At 43.6% G+C, this 22,474-nt stretch overlaps 1 protein-coding gene across 6 annotated transcripts in view; it reads right to left on the bottom strand.

Annotated features, from left to right (window-relative positions):
• Positions 1–22,474, bottom strand: part of Nsd3 (nuclear receptor binding SET domain protein 3) — a 119,838-nt gene that overhangs the window by 10,580 nt on the left and 86,784 nt on the right. For 3 of the 6 annotated variants that reach the window (XM_029480236.2, XM_029480239.2, XM_029480235.2), the window contains 6 exons: positions 18,079–18,225; positions 14,680–14,836; positions 10,433–10,635; positions 9,351–9,463; positions 8,635–8,904; positions 2,636–2,752 (listed from right to left, as the gene is read on the bottom strand). In XM_029480236.2, coding sequence (XP_029336096.1) covers positions 2,636–2,752; positions 8,635–8,904; positions 9,351–9,463; positions 10,433–10,635; positions 14,680–14,836; positions 18,079–18,225 — 1,007 coding nt within the window. The remainder of the gene's footprint in view (positions 1–2,635; positions 2,753–8,634; positions 8,905–9,350; positions 9,464–10,432; positions 10,636–14,679; positions 14,837–18,078; positions 18,226–22,474) is intronic. The other 3 variants (XM_029480240.2, XM_029480238.2, XM_029480237.2) reach the window with 2 other exon arrangements.

Here is a 22,474-nt window from a genome sequence, read left to right on the forward strand (position 1 = left end):
TATCATCAGCTGGTGTGCCAACTGTCAGCTCTAAAAACACTGCAGACACTCCTCTGTGGAGTTACCACGGTCTCTATTCGAGGACCTTAGGGATTTTTTTAAGTTCTTTCTCTCTCTCTCTCTCTCTCTCTCTCTCTCTCTCTCTCTCTCTCTCTCTCTCTCTCCCTCCCTCCCTCCCTCCCTCCCTCTCTTTCTTTTGTTTTTTTAAGACAGGGTTTCTCTGTATAGCCATGGCTGTCCTGGAACTCACTCTGTAGACCAGGCTGGGATTTTTTTTAAGTTCTTTCTTTCTTTCTTTCTTTCTTTCTTTCTTTCTTTCTTTCTTTCTTTCTTTCTTTCTTTCTTTCTTTCTTTCTTTCTTTCACTCTGTAGACCAGGCTGGGATCTTTTTTAAGTTCTTTCTTTCTTTCTTTCTTTCTTTCTTTCTTTCTTTCTTTCTTTCTTTCTTTCTTTCTTTCTTTCTTCCTTCCTTCCTTCCTTCCTTCCTTCCTTCCTTTCTTTCTTTCTTTCTTTCTTTCTTTCTTTCTTTCTAGAAACCGCATAGAAACTGCTGATGGTAGTCTAATAAATAAGGACCAGCAGGTCACATGTTTAGGCATTCTTGATCATGCACGGAGCTATATGGTTCAGGTGTTTCCTTCTTGGCTTCTCTCTTGAACTCTATGCTAGAAGATAAACTGCTATGGGATGGAGGAGTTTACCCACGAGGACAGAGAAGGGCAATGAGACTCTCTCTGAGCGGGAGGTGACAGTCTTTCACGTCTGTCCTCTCACAGGGGTTACCTACGCAGGAAACACTAGACAGGTCTGTCAGTGTGGATTCTAACAGTGAGGTCCTGCCAAGGCCTGAACACACAGGACGCTGTCACTGAACTGAACTCAGTAAGAGAAGGATTCAAGACGCAGACTCCAGCCTAACACCGGCAGTCGAGGTTACCCTGTGAAGCCCATGCAAGCTGTACACTTTTCTATTTTTTAATTTTTTTTTTTTTTTTTTTTTTTTTTGGTTTTTCGAGACAGGGTTTCTCTGTGTAGTCCTGGCTGTCCTGGAACTCATTCTGTAGACCAGGCTGGCCTCGAACTCAGAAATTCGCCTGCCTCTGCCTCCCAAGTGCTGGGATTAAATGTGTACACCACCACGCCCAGCTACACTTTTCACATAAGAACATAACTACTATAGTTTATCTTCCTTTTTTCTTTTTTGAGATAGTGTCTCACAGTGTGGCTCTGGCTGGTGTGGAACATGCTATGTAGACCAGGCTGTCCTTGAACTGAGAGATCTGCCTGCCTCAGTCTCAAAAGTGCTAGGATTAAAGGTGTGTGCCACCATGCCCGCAACCTCTTTTACTGTTTTTTGTTGGTTTTCTGTCAAGTTTTTGCTTGAGATGAGGCTCAAACCCACAGCCTCACATACCTTCAGTACATGCTTCAGCACAGAGCCTTGGCCTCAGCTTAGATGACATTCTGACTCTTTTAGAACCATCACAGAGCACGGGGAACAGGAGGACTAGTCTTGGTCCTTAGTGTGTAGTAGTGTACTAAACAACGAATGAACTACGCCTAGGCCTAGGCTTCCTATCCTCTGTAAGGAAGATGATAAGAAATGACATCATGGCTGCCATGAGACACGCAAATACAGATCAATCTACTGGTTACTGGTCTTCGATACTCTGTTTCCTTTTCTGTGTTTGTTTCTCTTTTATTTAGACAGGATCGTAACTGTGTAGCCCAGGCTAGCTCTAACTTAAACTTATGATCCTCCTGCCTTAACCTCCCAAACGCTGAGAGTACAGGTGCATGCCACAGTGCCTGGCTAAAGTTTTATTTAAACTAGTTTACTTCCATTGTTCTTATGCCAACATTCATTATTTTCCTGTTACTTGTTTTACATGTATGAGTATGTTGCCTGCATGTATGTATGTGACTCACGGGGCGTCCCTGGTCCCTGGTGCCTTTAGAAATAAGATGTCATGTCCTCTGGGAATGAAGTTCCAAATGTTGTGTGCCAGTATGTGGGAGCTCAGAACCAAACCCTGGTTTTCTGTAAAAGCATGGAGACATTTCTCCAACCCTCTTGTCATTGGTTTTTTGGTTTTTTTAGACTTTATTTTATGTATGTGATTACACCATCACTGTACTCAGACACACCAGAAGAGGGCATCAGATCCCACTGCTGTGGCTGTGAGCTACCAAGTGGTTGCTGGGACTTGAACTCAGGACCTATGGAAGAGCACTCAGTGCTCTTAACTACTGAGCCATCTCTCCAGCCTGTCATTTTTTTTTTTTTTGAGCTTAATAAATACAGAGAAAATTTTTGAGCTTTAGGCTAATGAAAAATTTCAAGGTATTTTATAACTCAGAGTCATAGGTGATTTCTCCAGCAGTGATGAAGAACCCAGGTCTCTCGCTGCCTCAGACATGGTCACTTTTGTTTCTTAGCATTTCCCTCTTGCTGGAATCTCCTGACTCTGGAAGGTTCCTTCTGTAATCCTGAGATAATTACAGCACCAACTACTGAAAATCCTCATAGTTTACTTAGAAAAAAATGAAACGAATAGAAACCGAGGTCAACATAAAATCACAAACAGAACATAAAACGTCCCTTTTTCTTACCAAAAAATAAAAGCAATTTTACCTTGGTAACAGTTAACATATAAAAATTAGTTACACTGTTCTCGTGGGCTCGCTTGATTCGGAGTTTGCACTCTTCTTCATCAATTAATTCACCGACATACTCGTTTACAAATTCCCCCTGCAAAGAAGGATGTAACAGGGAACATCAGCTACACTGTAATGAACATCCTAACACCACATGTATGAACCAAGAAAATTAACTAAAAGTGTTTGTGAGGGCCAGGAATGTAATACAATAGCAGAATCCTTGCCTGGCTTGTGTAAGGCCATAGGAAGGCCATGGGCTCAGTCCCCAACAGCACACAAACGGGGCATGATGGCACATGTCTATAGCCCCAGCACAGGAAGGTGTAGACAGCAGCAGCATCAATTCAGGTCCCCCTCATCTCGTCTCGTCTCGTGTGGAGTTCAAGGCTAGCTTGGACCCATGAGATCTTGCCTTAACAACAACAAAAGTCCAGGACTGGGGGAAAGCGATGGCTCAGTGTGTAACCTAAGTGTGATGCTAAGAACCATGTAAGGGAATGAGCAATGTCCTGACTTTTACTGGCCACACGGTGTGTACATGTGGATCTGCCTAGGCCTAGTTTCTCAGACAATCCTTTTTAATGAAAAACAAGATAAACACCACAGAGCTGTGCAGTGGAATATTCGCCTAACAATGTGATGATCTGAGCTCAGATCCATAGAAACTAAGAGGCCAAGCATGGTGGCACACACCATATTTTTGTGAAATCCTAGAGACAGTGACACTCACTGGCCAGCTTGGAGAAGGTCCAGGTGGTGAGAAACCCTGTCAAACAGCAGGTCTGTTCTAGTTGGCCTGTTGTCAACTCAACAGGAGCTTGAGTTATCTGGGAAGAGGAGCCTTGAATGAGAAAATGCCTCTCTCAGATTGCCTGCTGAGTCCAGAGGTATTGTTCTCTTGTTAGTGACTGACAGGGGAGCACCAGCTCACAGGTGGTCCTGGATGGTCTAAGGAAGCAGGCTGGCCAGGCATGGTGGCATACACCTGTACTGGCTGGTTCTGGGTGTCAACTTGACACAGGCTGGAGTTATCACAGAGAAAGGAGCTTCAGTTGGGGAAATGCCTCCATGAGATCCAACTGTAAGGCATTTTCTCAATGAGTGATCAAGGTGGAAAGGCCCCTTGTGGGTGGGACCATCCCTGGGCTGGCAGTCTTGGGTTCTATAAGAGAGCAGGCTGAGCAAGCCAGGGGAAGCAAGCCAGTAAGGAACATCCCTCCATGGCCTCTGCATCAGCTCCTGCTTTCTGACCTGCTTGAGTTCCAGATAAACAGCAATGTGGAAATGTTTCCTCCCCAGTTTGCTTCTTGGTCATGTTTGTGCAGTAGTAGAAACCCTGACTAAGACAACACCTTTAATTCCAGCACTCACATGGGAGTTTCAAGACAGCCAGAAGTTTAAAACAAACAAAGCAAGCTGACTGAGCCTTGGTTTCTGCTTCAGTTCAGGCCTTGAGTTCTTGCCCTGAACTCCTTTCATAGTGGACTACAACTGTAAGCTAAAAGAAATCTTTTCCTCCCCAGTTTGCTAACTAAGATGCATTAAAGTCATGAAAACACCTTAGAAACAACATCCTGATTGTTACCTGACTTTAACAGGCATGAGCACACATCTACAAAAAGAAAAGAGAACCTGAAAATCCCCCTTCAACCCTAAAAGTAAATAGTTATTATTTATTCACAGGTATTTGGGTGGCAGGAATATTCCTGTGCAAGTATTTCCAAAGGCAGCAATGTGCTTGCTTTTTCCTTCTGACATTATTGCTATATTCCCAAGTGGCACCTGTGGCATGTCACTAGATCTTGTTATTTTGAAGTAATTATATTTACAGCAAGCTTAAAAAAAAAAAAAAAGCAGTGTTTTTCTGTTCTCTCAGAGTTCTCCAATGGTAACATCTCACAGAACACTAACAGTACTAATACTAGGAAGCTGGTGTTGGCACTCATTCACTCAGACACCGAGTCCTGTTACCACAAAGCCATGTTCAAGACTGTATGAACAGGATGTCTTTAATTTTTCTTTGAAGGCCACACCTACTCTCCATCACTTCAGCACCTAACCCTTGCCGAACTAATCCATCAGTATAATTTTGCCATTCACGAATGTTCTAGAAACAGATTTATATAATATGTAATTTTTGAGACTGGTATTTTTAGATTTGGTTTTTTTTTTAATTATTTAAAAAATTAAATGAATATCTTGCCTGCATGTATATCTGTGCACCACTTACACGCCTGGTGCCTTCTGAGGCCAGAAGAGGGCACTGGGTCCCTTGGAACTAGAGTTACTGATGGCTGTGAGCTGCCATGTGACCTCTGGGCATTGAACATAGCTCCCTAGACAATCAGTCAGTGACCTAACTGCTAAACCATCTCTTTAGCTCCTAAAGATTTTTTTTTGCAGGAGATCTGATGATCTCTTTTGACCTCTGCAGGTACCAAGCAGGAACATAACACAAACACATAACATAGAGAAAACACTCACACATAAAATAGTTGAGGATTTGTTTTTATTTTATGCATATGAGTGTTCTGCCTGCATGCGTGTGTGTGTGTGTGTGTGTGTGTGTGTGTGTGTGTGTGTGTGTGTATGTGTGTGGACACGCACACACATGCAGTGCCCAGAGAGGCTGAAAGAGGGTATCAATCAGATGCCGAGGAACTGGAGTTTAGATAGTTCTGTGTGGGTGCTGAGACTCAAACCTGGGTCCTCAATAGGAGTCGCCTAATGACTAAACCACATCTATAGCTATGGAGCGAGCTTAAAAAAAAAAAAAAAAAAAAAAAAGCTACCTGTCAGACGACCCAACTTGCGTGTTTCAGTTGTGTGTTTCAATGGCTCAGTGGGACTCCTCAGTGTAGATGTGCCGTCATTTGTTTATTTACCCCTCAAGCAGACTGGCCAGTCTTTCTAGACTTCTGCTATTATAAATACAGCTGCTGTACACATTTGGGAAGAGTTTTCATGCGATTACAGTTTTTCATTTTCCTGCTTTAAATAGCCAGTAGATAAGATTTGTTGTGTAGTACAGCAAGTGTGTGTATTTATACAATCTGGCACACTACTGCTGACAATGGCTGCACCATTTACAGTCCCACCACCAACACAGAAGAGGCCCAGGACTTCTGGATCCTGGAAAGAACTGGGAAATGCCATTGTTGTTTCAAGTGATGACCACATGAGTGGGACCAGGCAGTCAGTCAGCTGCGTGGGCTTCTATTATCACTGACCTCGTCATCTCGAAAGCCACACTCACTCAGTCTAGGGCAGCTGTGTTAGCTGCAAGACTCACCAGCGTTTCAAACTCATCAGAGGAAATAAATACCTTGAGAAACAAATATGAGTGTGCTTACTATTTTAACAGACTTTCACTCCACAAATTCTCCTCACTTCTCATTACAGGATAGCTGCGAGTATGTATCAGTAATGTCTCTGTCACTCTCTTAGCCTGCAGACCTACTACCCTGTGTCTATATCACTCTCCTGGCCTGCAGACCTACTGGCCTTGTGCATGTCAATTTCCTGGCCTGCTGGAACAGGCTCCATCCTAGCATTTTTTTCCTTTCTCATAATCCCTCCATTCTCCAGGCAAACTTGTTCTCTAAAACTCTAAATGTGCCAGGTCCTCAAGGTTGCCCCAGATCCTGTTTCTGATTCATACCATTCATCCTGTGATCCCCTCCTGTGAGGATGTGACAACGATGATGGCATGCACAGGCTAATAAGACCTTGTTGTCTAAGATCTCAATGTCTGGCATGCTAAGTGGAGTCTCTAATGCCTACTTTGGAAACCTCAGGTAGCAAGGAACTGGGGAAGCCACTCAAAGTTAAGAGTCATTACTGGCCAAGAGCAGAGAGAAAAAAAAATCTCAAAACACAAGCCCTCAGACCATAGCAACAAAGAATGGAACTCTATAGCAGGTAAGCCGGGAAGTGGGCCCTTCCCTGTGTGATCTAAGGATGAAGTCTGGTTGACTCCCTGCAATCCTAAATGACGGTCCAGCTGAGCACAGCCTGACCCACGACCCGTCAGCTGTGACAATGAAACTGTTAACTCCTGTGTGTGCTTGCTGTCCCTGTCCCATGTGCATGTCTAGTGCCCATGGAGGCCAGAAGAAGGTTTAGATCCCCTGGGACTGAAGTAACAGATGGTTGTAAGCCACCACGTGATGCTGGGTGGTGCAAATTGAACCTGGGTCCTGTGTGTAAAAGCAGCCAGTGCTCTTACCACTGAGCTGCCTCTCCAGCTCCTTGAGTTGCTCACTTGTTCTGTTTTTTGAGATAGGGTCTTACTTTTAAGGCCAGGCCATAATTCCCAAGTTTATATAGACCGGACCAGCATCAAGTTCTTGGTGATGGTTCTGCTTCAGCCTCTCAAGTGACGGAAACAAGTGTGAGCAGCACAGCCAGTTTGAGGGTCCTGGCTTTGTGAGAACCAGAGTTGTCAGGTCAGTGAGCCACCCTACTAAAGCCATCTGGTAGTTCTTGCCTGAAGGACGGCTTTAGGCCTGGCTCTTGGCTACCTACCTCAGCTCATGTTCTGTTACCACTCAGTCTTCATCACTAGTGTGCAGGCTGTTTGCTTCCGTCTCTTGGGTCCTCTGTGAGAGCAGGAAGCACGCTTCACCAGCACACCTCCCCGGCCTCCCCACTGCTTAGATGTATTTCTCATTTCTGTAGGAGTGCTTTGCCTGCATGTGTATCCATGTGCACTACTTGTGCCTGGTAGTGCCTAGGTCAGAAGAGGGCATCAGATGCCCTAGGACTGGGGTTATGGAAGCTTGGGAGCCAAATTCAGGTGCAGCAAGTGCTTTTAACTATTGGTATCTCCAGTCCCTGGTTTCTCTCTCTTTCCGTCTGTCTCCCCCCGACCCCACCCCACCCCATCCCATCTCTCTCTCTTTCCTTGAGACACTATCTAGCCTTGGTTGACCTAGAATTCACTCAGGCTGGCCTTGAACTCACAGAGATCTGCCTGCCTCTGCCTCCTGAGTACTAGGATGAAACACACACATCACCCTCCCCACAGTTGGTTTCTTTCTTTCTTTCTCCCTCCCTCCCTCCCTCCCTCTCTCTCTCTCTCTCTTTCTTTCTTTCTTTCTTTTTTTGAGACAGGGTTTCTCTGTGTAGCCCTGGCTGTCCTGGAACTCACTCTGTAGACCAGGCTGGCCTCAAACTCAGAAATCCACCTGCCTCTGCCTCCCAAGTGCTGGGATTAAAGGCGTGCGCCACCACCGCCCGGCCACAGTTGGTTTCTTGACAAGAGCCACAGGAGATTCTCAGGTACTCTAAAAGCTTTGAATAGTAAGGTTTACTAGAAATTTTAATTTTTCTTTAAGCTCTTTGGCTTTAAAATATTTCTCTAACTGGTATATATTTCTTGTGCTAGGAGGGTCTTGTGGGGGAAAAAAACCTATTTCAAGGTGTGAAAATAAAAGTACAAAAAAAAAGTTACAGAGTTAGATTATTTCAACTGTTTCTACCACCCCTGCACATATAATCCGAGGCCTCTAACGAGCTGTGACTCCACACAATGGACGACTGTTACAGCCCACCTCAGTGATTTGGTGATTCGGTCACACTTATGGCTATGACTTGAGGTTGCAGCAAAGTTCTGGGTTTGCTAGTTTCTGCCCTGGTGAGTAATCAACTTTATTATGTTGCTTCTCTGACATGTTTATCCACCATGAAAAGCAACAACAAGAAAATATGTTTGAATCATTCCACTTAATAATTTAAAAAAAAAAAAAAGAAAGAAAGAAATCAAAGAGCACAGTGCCCCTTCTGAGCAAGGCTCATCAATGACAGTGCCAGGCTGTGTATTCTGTTATCCTTTCCTACTTTCTACTCGCTCAGCAAGTGCAAACCCTGTGAGAAGTGAGAACTCCGACTTTAAGTAGCTATGCTTCTTACAGTCCTGCCACGACTGACACGTCCTAAGAGACGCGGGCAGCCATGTGGCCACCACATTACCTTTTTGATACTTCTTTTGGTTCTGAGGCCCCATCCTCTCCGCTCGGTTTTAATGATCTCTGCATCGGGGTACAGCCTCTTTGTAAAGCACTGGTTCTGACAGCGGTCCCCGGCAGGACACACCTGCGGGTGACACTCATACTGTGACATCCTGTTCAGACACTGCGACTCCAGGCCACACGGGTTCTCATCACCAGGCTTGCAGTTACAGCGGGGGATCTCCGACAGGTCAGCCACCTGGACCTGCACCTTCCCTATGACTTTGTTGGCCTGAGAGACAACAGAGCAAGAGAGGGGCGGGAGAAGATGAGGATCTGTGAGCAACATGAACTGAACATCAGAGCACTAAGACACAATACGGAAAGCTCTTTATTGTGATTTCTCCAGAATAGACAAGGAACAATAACTATGACTATTTACTACATAAAAAGGTTGAAGCTTGATGTCAAGTCTCATACCGCCGCCCCCCCCGCCCCTGCTTGCCACAGGCTGATGAAATTTAATACCTGAAATCAAGGGACAATACACTATTTAGGATGTCTGCAAAAGGAAGGCTAAAGATCTATATCCTTGTCTAATTGCAGGATACTCTGGCAGAAACAACAGAATTCCATGTAAGCCACAGTTCCCAGGTGGTGTGGCTTAACAAGTAGAAGGTGACCATCAGAGCATCCCTGTAAGTCAAGGGGCTTTAAGCAGCAGGGAGACGCACTCACCTTGATGTGCTTGTAGGGAGGGGGTTTCCTAGAGGTCCTCTCCATCTCCAAAGCCTCCTTGCTTTCACGCTGGGCTTTCAGTTCCTGGAAACGTTTTGCAGCTTCTTCCAGTGCTGACAAGAAGAGCAGGCAAGCCGTTATCAAAAGAAGAGTACACCCCATTAGCGTGGTAAGTTACATTCTACCATCCTAGACATGCTCTGCCTCTGGCCTGAGGTTGACTTTCTAAAATTATGTTTTGGAAATCACCAGTCACCACCACTGTAGAGGAAATAATACATTAGCATCAAACACTATGCTATGTCCATGCATCAGAGCACAGGGCTGACATCACTGACAGAGACCTCTAGGAGACCTCTAGGTGACCCTGTGAAGAGCGCCTGTGTACCCTGTCTGTCCTAGATTTAAATTGATTTTACCCTTACTGAGAAAGGTAGACTTCTGGGGTGCTGGAGAGACGGCTCAGCGGTTAAGAGCACTGACTGCTCTTTTGAAGGTCCAGAGTTCAATTCCCAGCAACCATATGGTGGCTCACAACCATCTGTAATGAGATTTGACGCCCTCTTCTGGAGTGTCTGAAGACAGCTACAGTGTACTCACTTGTAATAAATAAATAAATCTTAATAAATAAATAAAAATTAAAAAGGAAAAAAGAAAAAAGAAAAAGAAAAAGAAAGGTAGACTTCTGTCATGTTGCAAAGGTCCAAGGTCTTCCTGGGAAGCCTTTCCTACTTGTCTGTGGTAAAGGAGTTTCACTTGATTAAAAGACACTTCAAACATAGCCTAGTGCTCCAGGCTTTATGCATCTCAAGCCTGGTCCTGATGTCATAGGAGGTTTATGGATGTAGAATCCCTGCCTGGTGAACATTTTTTTTTTTTTTTTTTGGTTTTTCGAGACAGGGTTTCTCTGTGTAGCTCTGGCTGTCCTGGAATTCACTCTGTAGACCAGGCTGGCCTCAAACTCAGAAATCTGCCTGCTCTGCCTCCCGCGTGCTGGGATCACGCCCGGCCCTGGTGAACATTCTTGCGTGGCAGAAGCGTGAGCGTGAGCACTGAGTCTCTGTGAGCATGGCCCAACTTACCTTTTTTGAAGGTCTTGTTAATGCTAGTCTGTCCCTCTGCAAAGTGTTTGTCTCCTTCAACGTAAGGGAACACTCTGCCTTGGTGGACCCAGTAGTAGTCGTGAGAACCAAAGAAGAACACGGGGAAGTCCCCCAAGTCATGCTTAAGGCCCTGGATGTTCAGTGGCACAGACCTGGGACTGCAAATCTCTGCAGGCCACCATCTGAGGACAAAATGGAGAAGGTGAAAACCTCATACTCTTCCTTACAGACTGGGAGGAGAGAAGGGTTAACATTCTAAAATACACTTAGCATGCCTTTAATCCCAGGGAGAGGCAGGCAAATCTCCGTGCATTCAAGGCCAGCCAGGTCACCATAGTGAGTTTCTAGGACAGCAAGAGCTACTTAGTGAGACCCTGTCTCACCCTCACTTTTCCCAACCCCAATGAACCCCCACCACCACCACCACCAAAACACCACGACCACAACCAAACACTATTGCTGAATTAACATAATAGAGAACATAGGCCGAACAAAGCCCTAACAACTCCACATGGTTTCTTTCCTTAAAGGACCAGCATTTAAAATTTATTAACTATATATCACGAACATATCAGTTATAACATCTACTGTGAGAAGGACAATGCGCCCATTTCCCAGCTCTGGAATCGGGATGTTAACTAGTATGATCCCAGCCCGTAGGAAATTCACACTTTCCCACAACTGATGGACTTCCTGTCTTCCCAGGGGGAGGAGACTATCTTTTGAGAATGAAGGATTGTTTCTAGCGGTCAGAGGGATTCTTTTGAGAATGAGCCTCTGCCATAGCAAAGTGTCAGTACTACATGCAAGCCAGCACTTCTCGACTCATCAACCAGGGGAGGTGCCTCTCGCCCTGATAATACCAGGCTCCGTGTCAGCATTCCAGACTCAGTTCAACTTGATGAACACAAGGTACAAGTAGAAAAAAACATCTCCCCTGTGCTCTCGGCATGGAGACTATTGGCATTAGATGGATTCCCCAAATGTGAAGAACACATTGTACAGCAGGGCTGGGGGTGGGGGTGGGGCTAACCTGGAGAAAGGGTCTGTCCCTATAAAACAAAACTGGAAAAAAGAAGACTGTATGTATCCAGATCTACACTTAAAGTGCACGCGCACACACACACACACACACACACACACACACACACACACACACACACTTTTTATTTGTATGTGTTTGGCTTACATGTATGTATTGTGTGTGCTAGGTGTGGAGCAGGACCTGAAGTTACAGACAGCTGTGAGTGCCACTGTCAGTGCAGTCAGTGCTCTTACTGCCGAGCCACTTCTCCAGCTCCCATTAAAAAAATAAAATAAAATACAAAAAACAAAACAAAAATACAAAATTCCTCCAACAACAAAGCAAGAAGCAGTGCCAACAATGGTGGTGTCACCCACTTGAGAGGCTGGGGCAGGAGGACCACCTAAGCCAAGAGGTTAGTTAGCCCAGGAAGATTCTGTCCTATCCTCCAAAAGGGAAATAACATGTAAAAACATGGACACAGACTGCTTATGCTTAATATACTCTTTAAACTCAACTCTTCATGCAAACCATTTACAATATGGTTGCAATTATCTAGAAATATATTTTCTTCAGAATTCCAATACAATTCCTGATACTGTGGTACACTCAGGAGGCAGAGGGGGGTGGGTCTCTGTAGTTTAGATCAGCCTTTTTGGCACACCAAGTCTGAGGTCAGCCAGAGTTATATAGTGAGACCCCATCTTTACAAACAGCTAAGGTGGATGTGGTGGTACACGCCTTTACTATCAGCACTCTGCAGGCCGTCTGGCAGACATCTGGTCTACATATGGTCCAGGCTAGAGAGAGCCACGCAGTGAGACTCTGCCTCAAAATACCAATCCTAACACATATCAAGGCTATGAATTATCTTACAGGAGGGCCCGGGGAGATGGCCTGGCAGCCACGAGCACAGGCTGCTCTTCCAGAGAACACAAGCTAGATCCCCAGCACCACGCGGCTGCTCACAACCATCTGTCACTCTAGTTCCAGGGAACCTGACTCCCTCTTCTGGCCTCCCTGGGTCCATAGCACACAGACATACACGGAGGCAAAACACCCATACACATAAAATAATAAAACAAAAATATTAAAGCCTTAACATGCTGGGTAGGTTTCAGACCCAGGACAAGAGGCTGAGGTGTATATTTACATATCAAGATGGACCTAGCCTCCAGGTTTTCCCAGCATCCCTCAGTCCCTACCTGTTACAGGGAGTACGCCCTCTGCCCTGAATTTCCCCTCCCCTAGAGGCTCTTTCCCATATAATCTAGACAATTTGGTCTCTCTTTCCCTCTCTTGTCTCCCCCTCTCTCCATTTTCTCTCTCCCTGCTTGCGTGCTCTCTTTCTCTCTCCCCTCCCATGACTATTTACCTAGCCCAAGAGCAGCTTCCCTATAAACCTGCTATGTACTCTACTCTGGCTTGAATTGGCTCATTTCACTGGCAGAGAAATAACTTATCACAAAGGAGTATGTTTTTAAATAATATTAATCCCTCTCTCTCATTTTAAATTTTATGTTTTTATTTTTTTAAAGGATTTATTTATTTATTATTATATGAAAGTACACTGTAGCTGTCCTTAGACACACCAGAAGAGGGCGTCAGATCTCATTACGGATGGTTGTGGATGGTTGTGAGCCTCCATGTGGTTGCTGGGATTTGAACTCAGGACCTTTGGAAGTGCAGTCAGTGCTCTTAATCGCTGAGCCATCTCACCAGTCCTACGTTTTTATTTATTTATTTTTTTTGGTTTTTCTTTTTTTTTGGTTTTTCGAGACAGGGTTTCTCTGTGTAGCCCTGGCTGTCCTGGCACTCACTTTGTAGACCAGGCTGGCCTCGAACTCAGAAATCCACCTGCCTCTGCCTCCCGAGTGCTGGGATTAAAGGCGTGCGCCACCACGCCCGGCTCCGTTTTTATTTTTTATGTGTGCATATGCACCTGTGTGAGGCCAGGAGAGAAGGTCTGACTGTCTGGGCTGGGGTTACAGGGGGCTGTAAGCCTCCTGACATGGATGCTGGGAACTGAAGACGGATCTAAAGAGCAGCAATCACTCTTAGCATCTCTGCAGCCCCTGTTCTCATGCCTTTAAGAACTGAGGCTTGGGCTGGTGTGGTGGCTCAACAGGTAAAGCTGTTGTTGTCAAGGCTGACCTCCTGAGATTCTCTTGGGTAGGAGAGACCCAGCTCCAGAAAGCTCTTCTCTGACCTCTAAAATTGTACTGTGGCCCTTGTATGCCCCAGCATAAATAAATACATAGATTTATGGCTCTTACTGGAATAATCTCACTCTTTAGTTTATATGAAGAAAACAAAGCACTTTTCCACACAGCTTAGGGCTACTTGAACACAGTGGGCCTGGTTTAGAGCCAAACTGACCTAGCAGGGTGTGGTGGCACACATCCTTTATCCCAGCACTCTGGAGGCAGAGCCAGGTGGACCCCTGTTAGTCTGATGCCAGCCTGGTCTACAAAGCAAGTTTCAGGGTTATTACACAGAGAAACCCTGTCTTGAAAACACACAAACAAACAAAAACAAACAAAACAAAACAAATTTGAATGGATCTATTTTGATAAAAGCTATAAACTCTTGATCTCATTCAAAATTAGAAATCAAGGCATGGAGATATTGTCCAGGGCTCTTCCAGAAGACCTGTGTTCAATTTCTAGCCTGCAAATGGCAGCTCAAAGCTGTCTGTAACTCAGTCTCAGGGGATCTGACACCTGACTTCTCTAGGTGTCACACACATGAGATACAAGCGTACAGGCTGGTAAAAAGACTCATACACCAAATAAATGAATAGATAAACAAACAAACAAATAAATGTTTATAAAAAAGTCTAAAACCAATATAAAACTAAGATACAAAAAAACCAAACCAAACCTCCATTCTTTATGTAAATCCTTTCATTGCAAAATTTAGTAGTGCATAATTCATCAGTATAAAATAATTCTCAGAACCTAAGCAAAGTGGAAACCCACTCTCAAAGAAAAGGCAATCAGACACAAACAAAAGTACGAGAGCAAAATAACCTTTGCCATCCCCTAGAAATCCAGGCCAGCCGCCCTTGTCTTTGAGCCCTTTTGTTGAGGGAGTGGAGCCTGCACGCCTGTCTCCCGGCCTGTGCACTAAGTGCACTCCGTGCACATCATGACCCCCACTGCAACAGTAGTACTTCCTTTTTTGTGCTTGGAAAACTTGCCTGTAATTTCCCAATTTGACCCAAACAATCTGTTTGTAATGCAGTTTCTTGCCAGCTTTACAGTCATTGCAATTCCAGCAGCCTTCTGGCATGTCTATGCTCAGGCATTCTGGGTGGAAGGAAGCAGGGCACGATTCACAGCAGAGCAATCTTCCACCTTAAAACAGACAGACAGCCTTAGTAACCGAGAAACGGAAGGAAGGAAAAAGTTTAAGTATACTAGATTTTATTCAAATGGGAAACAAAGAGACTGAATTATGTCCCGAGTGATGGATTAAAATAGGAAATGAATGAAATAGCTAGTTTTTAAGACTTCAGCAGCTAAAAACGAAGTTTTTGAGTAGAAAAAAAAAACAAAAACAAAACCCAACCTGTGCTCCTTTAGAATATGAGCAACAGGGGATCGGGTGTTGGCTAGCTAAAATATCACAAGAGATACAGAACCTCGTTAGCCCATGTAGATTTGAAAATAGGCTTTCAAACAAATAGCTTTCTTTTGTTCTTTACAGCTAGGGAAAAAGCACTAATCATTGTTATTTTAATCCATCCCACAATAAACTAAATCTCTTTATAATAACATCAGCCAAGAATGAAAATAATTAAGGTGATCAGAACTTATTTTCTCCTTCTAATACGAAGGTGGAACACAGATTCTCACAACGGTAGCTCCAGCGTCACTCCTTCCCAGTGCACAGGCAGTCAAGCAGGCTATACAGCAGTGGTCTGTAACTGTCCTATCACCACGGTCCCTTTCTCTTAGTTATGACCTACGTTTTCAAAATCATACCAACCAAAAATAAACTTGCATTTCAAGATGAAGGATTTTCCTCCACCTTTTTTGGAGACAGAATTTCACTATGTAGCGCACACCTTCCATCAGTGATCCTCTTGCCTGTCTCCCAAGGGCTGGGGCTGCAGACAGGCACCACCATGCCCAGCTCCCCTTTTTGTATTGACCAAAGAAATACATAACTACTAGAGACTATGATCCAAAAGCAAAGAAAGTATTAGCATGTTGAACAGTTAAAGTTATAGCCAAATAAAATCTCATATAGCTCTATATTGTATGAAGGTATAATTCTCTTAATTTCCAAAAATGCTTAGAATTTTTTCTTTGTTTTCTTTTTTTTCCCCTGACTCAGTTTTGAGAACCACTGCTTTATAGCACAGAACCCCACAATTGTCAGTGCAGAATGAAGTACTATGTGCAAGCTTGTCCTTTCGGGTTTCTAGTAAGCCCTCGCTTTGAAACCAAAACAGGTGCAACAAACAGAGTAACGTTTCGAATGCAAACAAATAAAAATGAGCGGGCAGGGGACAGGGATCTCCCGTACGAGCACAAGTAACAGACAGGTCACCACTGAAGACAAAGGACACTTCCACTGACTAGTCCCTTCTACAACCAACAAGAGATTTAAAGTCTCACAGGCAAAAGACTCAGAGCCTTCCATATAACTTGACCAAATCGCATGCTCTAACCTTTTAAAGATTTCCAGAAATCTTCTCTTCTTGCACCTTCAAACCTCAACTGTTACATGAAAAGGAAACCTAAACACACCCATGATGGACCAGAGAACTGTATTTCCTCTGCCAGCCTTCACATTAGCAGTTCCCCTTTGACTACAGGTTATCAGTGGGATTAACTGGTTCAATTTTCCAGCTGCTTGGATGTTTTAAAGGTTTTGTTTTGTTTCAAGACAGTGTTTCTTTGTGTACCCCTGGCTATCCTGGAACTAGCCCTATAGACCAGGCTAGCCTCCAACTCACAGAGATCCTCTTGCCTCTGCCTTGGGAGTGCTGGAATTAAAGGTGTACGCGGCCACCGCCAGGCTCTGCATAGGTTTTAAGTCCACTGGAACCCACTGATCAAGAGGTAGGCAGGCCTGTCTTGCAGACAGCCTTAGAGGATATGTTATCATTAGCACCACAGTAGAAGTTGGGCTGGTCATGTTTAGTGTTAATGTAAATGGTTCTAAATGTTCAGTCTTATTTCAGAGGAAATACAGAGCCAGAATCAGTGAAATCTGTCATGACAGAAATGTTCAAAATATAGAAAGATAAAGAAAATGAAACATGAATGGTCTGCCTTGTGCTATGCAAAAACAAAACAAAACAAAAAAACAAACCAACAAACCAGAAAAAAAAAAGTCAAACTGTTTTCCAGATACAAGAGAGGAAGTACATCATTCAAGCTAAGTAGAGGTTTCAAAATAATTCCAGTTCATGTCAAATGTTAATGCTGGAAACAAAACAACAGCTGAGTTAATCTAATGTTATAAATGCACTAACAGACTAATTCTCTCTTGCTGAGGAGTAATGCAGGCCCTTGCCTACCTTATGGAAGCTTAGGACATCACTAACAAGGCACTGGAGGCTGACCTCAGCAGAAGGCACACAGCCCAGCCGCAGGCCAGTCTCTCAGGACTCCTGGTGGCTCTAGTCACCTTGCCAGATAGCGCTTCTCTCACTTATTAGTTGCTACTTGGGCCAAGAAGAGCAAGGACAGATCAAAGAGGCAGCACAGATAACAAACACTAATAAAAACCTATTTTTTTTGATATGCATACATGGTACAATAGGAATGAATGGTGATTTTTTTCTTTATCAGTTCTGAACTTGGACTATAATAAGAATATATTAAGCAAAAGGTCTATCCATCCCTTCTAAGCTCACAGACGCTTCCTCTGAGATAATAATCCCGCAAATCAAACATGAAGCCACCTTCCCCTTATTGCAAGCAGGCTATGGCAAGTTAAGCACGGCTAAGAGTGTTCTTTCAGGAATGACACTGAATTTCAGGAATGTGAACATAAATTTAGCCCTGAACCCCAGGTTCCCTCCTACGGGAAGGGCATTTGTTCTCATTGCATCTTAACTAAATATTTAAGAAATAAAATCATAGAATATGTTCTAGAAACAATCTTTTCCAGCCTGCTTGTCTTTCTTTTGTAAGTGGCCTTTCTGGTTGCTTAGCTTACAAGGAGAAGAAACCATATCATGGCTATTCTAGTTTAACATAAATGACAGACAGTTCTACCTCAAACAAATGAGGAAGTCTTTTATGTTATATAAAATCCTAGTCTTTGTATTTTAAAACACTAATAAAAGCCTATTTTTGCTATGCATAAATGGTACATTAGGAATGAACGGTGATTGTTACATCTTTGAATGTTGAGAATTGATTCAGGGAGAAAAATAAAAATCTGTGATGACAGAATTGTTTTAAGCCTTTTTAGTAATTCTGTAGCCATATGAAGACAGAGTCATAACCACAAAGTCAGGACCTACCAAAAGCAACAGGCAGTGCTTGGCAGGCATACCCCCTACCCCCCTCCACTTAGAGAGAGAAACGGAAAATGCAGAGATTAAACACGAGATAAACTATTTAGTCACGATTACCTTTCTCACATCTCTTTTTGGAAGCTGACGAAGAAGGAATCATAGGTAATTTCATCAACTCAGCACGGTTTGATTCACTCAGTAGGTAGTGGGATTTATAGGCATAGGAACTGAACATGGGGTCTGAATGGTCCTGAACTATCAGCCCTATATGAAACAAACAGAAAGAGATGAGCTGCCATGAAACTACCCATGATTCCATGAGGGGAAAACTCAGCACCTCTATGTGACCACGCCTTTAAGTTGGCAATGGGAGTGAGGCAGCCCTACTTCCCTGACTTCCCCAAGGGAGTGCAAATCATTTTAGATTTCTTTATGCTGTCACAGGAAGTGCTTACCACCTAAAATGTTCTAGAAAGCTACTATGACCCGCTTACATATCCATCTCTCCTATTTGGAAGGAAACACAAGATTCACTGTAGCACTGGCCCCAATACCTCCAGGTACATCCACAATGCACAACCCACTGTCTGCCCAGGGCGCTGCTGTTTTAGTGTTAATTACTCTGTTGGTTATTAGTCTGTAAGTCACAACAGTGTCACACAGGAACCACTCTGAGAAGGAAGAGCTGTGGTTTGGGAGGATCACCACTGACTTTTCCTTTGGGTGCAATCTGCATTTGATGCTGCTCTGCACTGAGATGGGGTCAAGAAATGTCTGAACTAGACTGGGCATGGTGATGCACACCTTTAGTCCCAGTTCTTGGGAGGCAGAGGCAGGTGAATCCAAGCAAGTCCAGGACATCCAGGGCTCTGTTACACAGAGAAACCCTGTCTTGAAAAACAAATAGGAATGAAGGAGGAAGGAAGGAAGGAAGGAAGGAAGGAAGGAAGGAAGGAAGGAAGGAAGAAAGGAAGGAAGGAAGGGAGGGAGGGAGGGTGGGTCTGAAGGGGAAGGGGAAGAAGAGGAAGGGGAAAGGGAAGGCGGAGGGGGAGGGAAAGGGGAAAGGAGAAAGGGGGAGGGGGAGGGGGAGGGGAAAGGAGAAAGGGGAGGGGGAGGGGAAGGATGGAAAGAAGAAAGGAAAGAAGGATTGAAGGACAGATGGACGGATGATAGGTATGAACAAAGTGACAGAATGTAACTCAACACTGCCACTCACAGAGGAATCTTGTTAAGAAAAGTTTTGTAATGTCAAAACATTTTATTCATTTAGTAAAAAGAGGTGGTATTTAAAAATGAATGAATGAAAAGAGATTTTTAAAGTGAGAAAAGTCTGGTACAGAAATTGTCGAAGTGGCCAACCAATGACTTGAGACCCACATCAAGAGAGGGAAGCCATGATGGACACTGCCTGGAGGACCAGGAGCCAGAGGCTGGGCAGCCTGGAGACCTAGAACAAGAAAAACAAGTCCTAGAATAATTGTCATCAGAGAGGCTTCATCCAACAACTGATGGGAACAGATGCAGAGACCCACAGCCAGGCACTAGATGCAGCTCAGGGAACCCCATAGAAGATGGGGAAGACTGAGTGTAGGAGCCAGAGAGGTCAAGGACACCACAAGAAAATTATCCACTGATTCAACTACCAGGGCTCCCAGGGACTCCCAGACACTAAACTGACAATCACAGAGCATGCATGCACACATGCACACACGCATGCATGCAGGTATGTATGTATGTATGTATGTATGTATGTATGTTACAGTTGTGTAGCTTGGTCTTCTTGTAGGACTCCTAACAGTGACCCTTTGCCTACTTTTGGGACCCTTGTCTTCCTACTGTGTTGCTTCGTGCAGCCTTAATATGAGGGGAGGTACCTAGTCTTACTGCAACTTGATATGTCATGTGTGGTTGATATCCCTGAGAGGCCTGCAATTTTCTGAAGGGAAAAGGAGGAATGGATCTGGAGGAGAGAGATAGAGGGAGGAGGGCCTGGAAGGTGAAGAGGGAGGGAAAACTGTGGATGAGATGTAATTTATGAGAGAATAAAATAAAAGGCTTTGAGTAGCTTATTAGCTATTTAAACTATCTTTAAAGTTATCTATCTGCAAATAAAATATATTTTAAAACTCTACTATACATTTGTTATAAATTCTACCACGTGATTATAAAAAGAAAAAATGAAGAAGGTCAAGTAGAATCTCCCCACTCACCAGTCTGTGATGTTAGGAAAATAACTCAACCTAGGTTTTAGTGTTCTTACTCACATAAACCAGGAAATACTCCTCCTACAGCATCGGTGGCAATCATTTCACATTGTCTATTAGAGTGTGCTCTACGCATATGCTATTACCACTATTAAATAAAAAGAGAACCTAACCTACCAGTTCCATTACAAAGTAAGACTTAGGATGTTAAGTTCTGTCTTGTATATAGTACTCAAGAAGCATGAACATTTAAGTAATATAAACTGCGCTGAGAGACATCTCACTATTTTCTGTGGTGTTTCAGGCTGGCTGGGGATGTAGGTAAAACCTCTAAAGATATTTCTAGACCTTTCAGTGCTTAAGAATTAGCTTTATGACTTTATTTTTTAGGTAATGAACCACGTGTGTTATAGAGGCATGCAAATAGTGGCCAGGAGATAACGAGTAGGGGCAGGTTCTCTCCTTCCACTGAGTGCATCCCTGCATCCCTGGCATCCAATGTCAGACTGCCAAGCTCGGCAACAAGCCTTTACCCATGGAGCCATCTCAATGGCCCAGGATTAATGATTTTAAATATCCAATAACCAGGAACTAAGAAAAAAATCCTTTATGGGATTAGAAACATTCTTAATAAGGTTAGAAAGAGAAAATAAGCAATATTTTCTAATTCTAAAACATATTTTATTAAAGTAGGTTTTATTTTTTGGTCATATAGATTTACTATAGTCAGTCTATTTAAAATAGGTGTCCTTAATGTTTAAAAGATTACATGTTTATAGTTTTTTTTTTTTCTTCTTTTTGGCTTGTTTGAGATAGGATCTCATGTAGTACTGGCTGTCTCATAACTCACTCTGTAGACTAGGCTGGCTTAGAAATCAGACATCTGCCAGCCTCTGCTTTCTAAATGCTGGGATTAAAGATGTTTGCCACCACCCCTGGCTTCCATGCTTGTACTTTAAAAGACTCTGATTTAAATCTTCTCAAATCTGAAACATCTGGTACGTTTAGACTGAATTTTTGCAAAAATGCTATGAAAGAAAATGAAGTTCTCTTCTAATACAAAGTTAATTTGCTATACAGTTAAAATATGCGGGAGTTCATTGCATGGTATTTAGATAAAATATAGACAGATGAGTCATAGATTCTAATTCTGAATGGAGGAGCTCTGTCCCATGGATATTATTCTCAAGCTTCTAGTTCATGAGCATCCATTTCATCTCATAAAATGGCAAACGTCCCTGTAACTGTACATTTTCTACCTGTCCTAAACTGAAAACAGTTTTAAAGAGCAACCAATTTAAAAGAAGGAAAAAAACCCAAAAAACCCCAGCAAATAGCTAAGTGTAATGGTGCCCGCCTTTAAGCCCACACTTGGGAGCAGAGGCCAGCTGGTCTACAGAGTGAGTTCTACAAATTGAGATCCTGTCTTGGAAAACAAACAAAACAAAGATCAATTATTAAATGAAACAGCACAAAAATATTGGTTAAAATACTGACTAAATTGGACTGGACTTGGCTAACATAGCAGTTAAAAGGGTCTGGAAGAGGCAGACTGAGAAAAAGCAGCTAAGCAACCAGGGCTGCATGCTGTCACCGCCTGTCTGAGGGCCTCTAACCATATGGATTATGTTTATAAGTCAACAGTCTGGGTCTGAGAGGTGGCTGATGCTACAACCACTTGCTTTGTCACAGAGGACCCAGGCTTGATACCCAGCACCCACATGACAGCTCATAACCACCTTTAACTCCAGTTCCAGGGGATCTGATGATCTCTTATGGCCTGGTGGCCACTGCGCACATGCACATATGCACACACATTCAGGTACACACACCTGAATTCAGGTCCTCTCTGATCACCATTCTATTCTGTAACACAAAGTGGGGACACATTTTTATTTATCATTTGCCTAGCTGACCCCCTCTGAATCTTTTCTGTCACCATTAACAGTGTGGAAAAGTGAATATTTTGGTTGAACTCCCGCAGGCTTCAAAGCAGGGCAGCTACTTTTGCTTCAGGGTAGGATAAGGAAGAATGGTGGAGCTCTTCTCCAGCCTGAGTCCTGGGTTTAATCCCCAGACCACAAGCAAACAAACAATCAAAACTAAGACACCAGTGTTCCTTACTTGCTGGCAGATAGCATACATGCTTAGGAAACTGAGGAAGCTAGAAAGCCCCAGCATAAGGAACCCAGCTGGCTATAGAAGCGACCACATACAAGCTGCTAATACAGAAGTGTTTACTTATAACTGGCTATCGCTTCTAAGTTTTTGTTGTTGTTTTTAAATCTACTATATCTTTATAAGTTGGC

This window comes from Mus caroli, unplaced genomic scaffold (genome assembly GCF_978045245.1).
Source record: "Mus caroli unplaced genomic scaffold, Mus_caroli_1 scaffold_10, whole genome shotgun sequence".
Classification (NCBI taxonomy): Eukaryota; Metazoa; Chordata; class Mammalia; order Rodentia; family Muridae; genus Mus; species Mus caroli.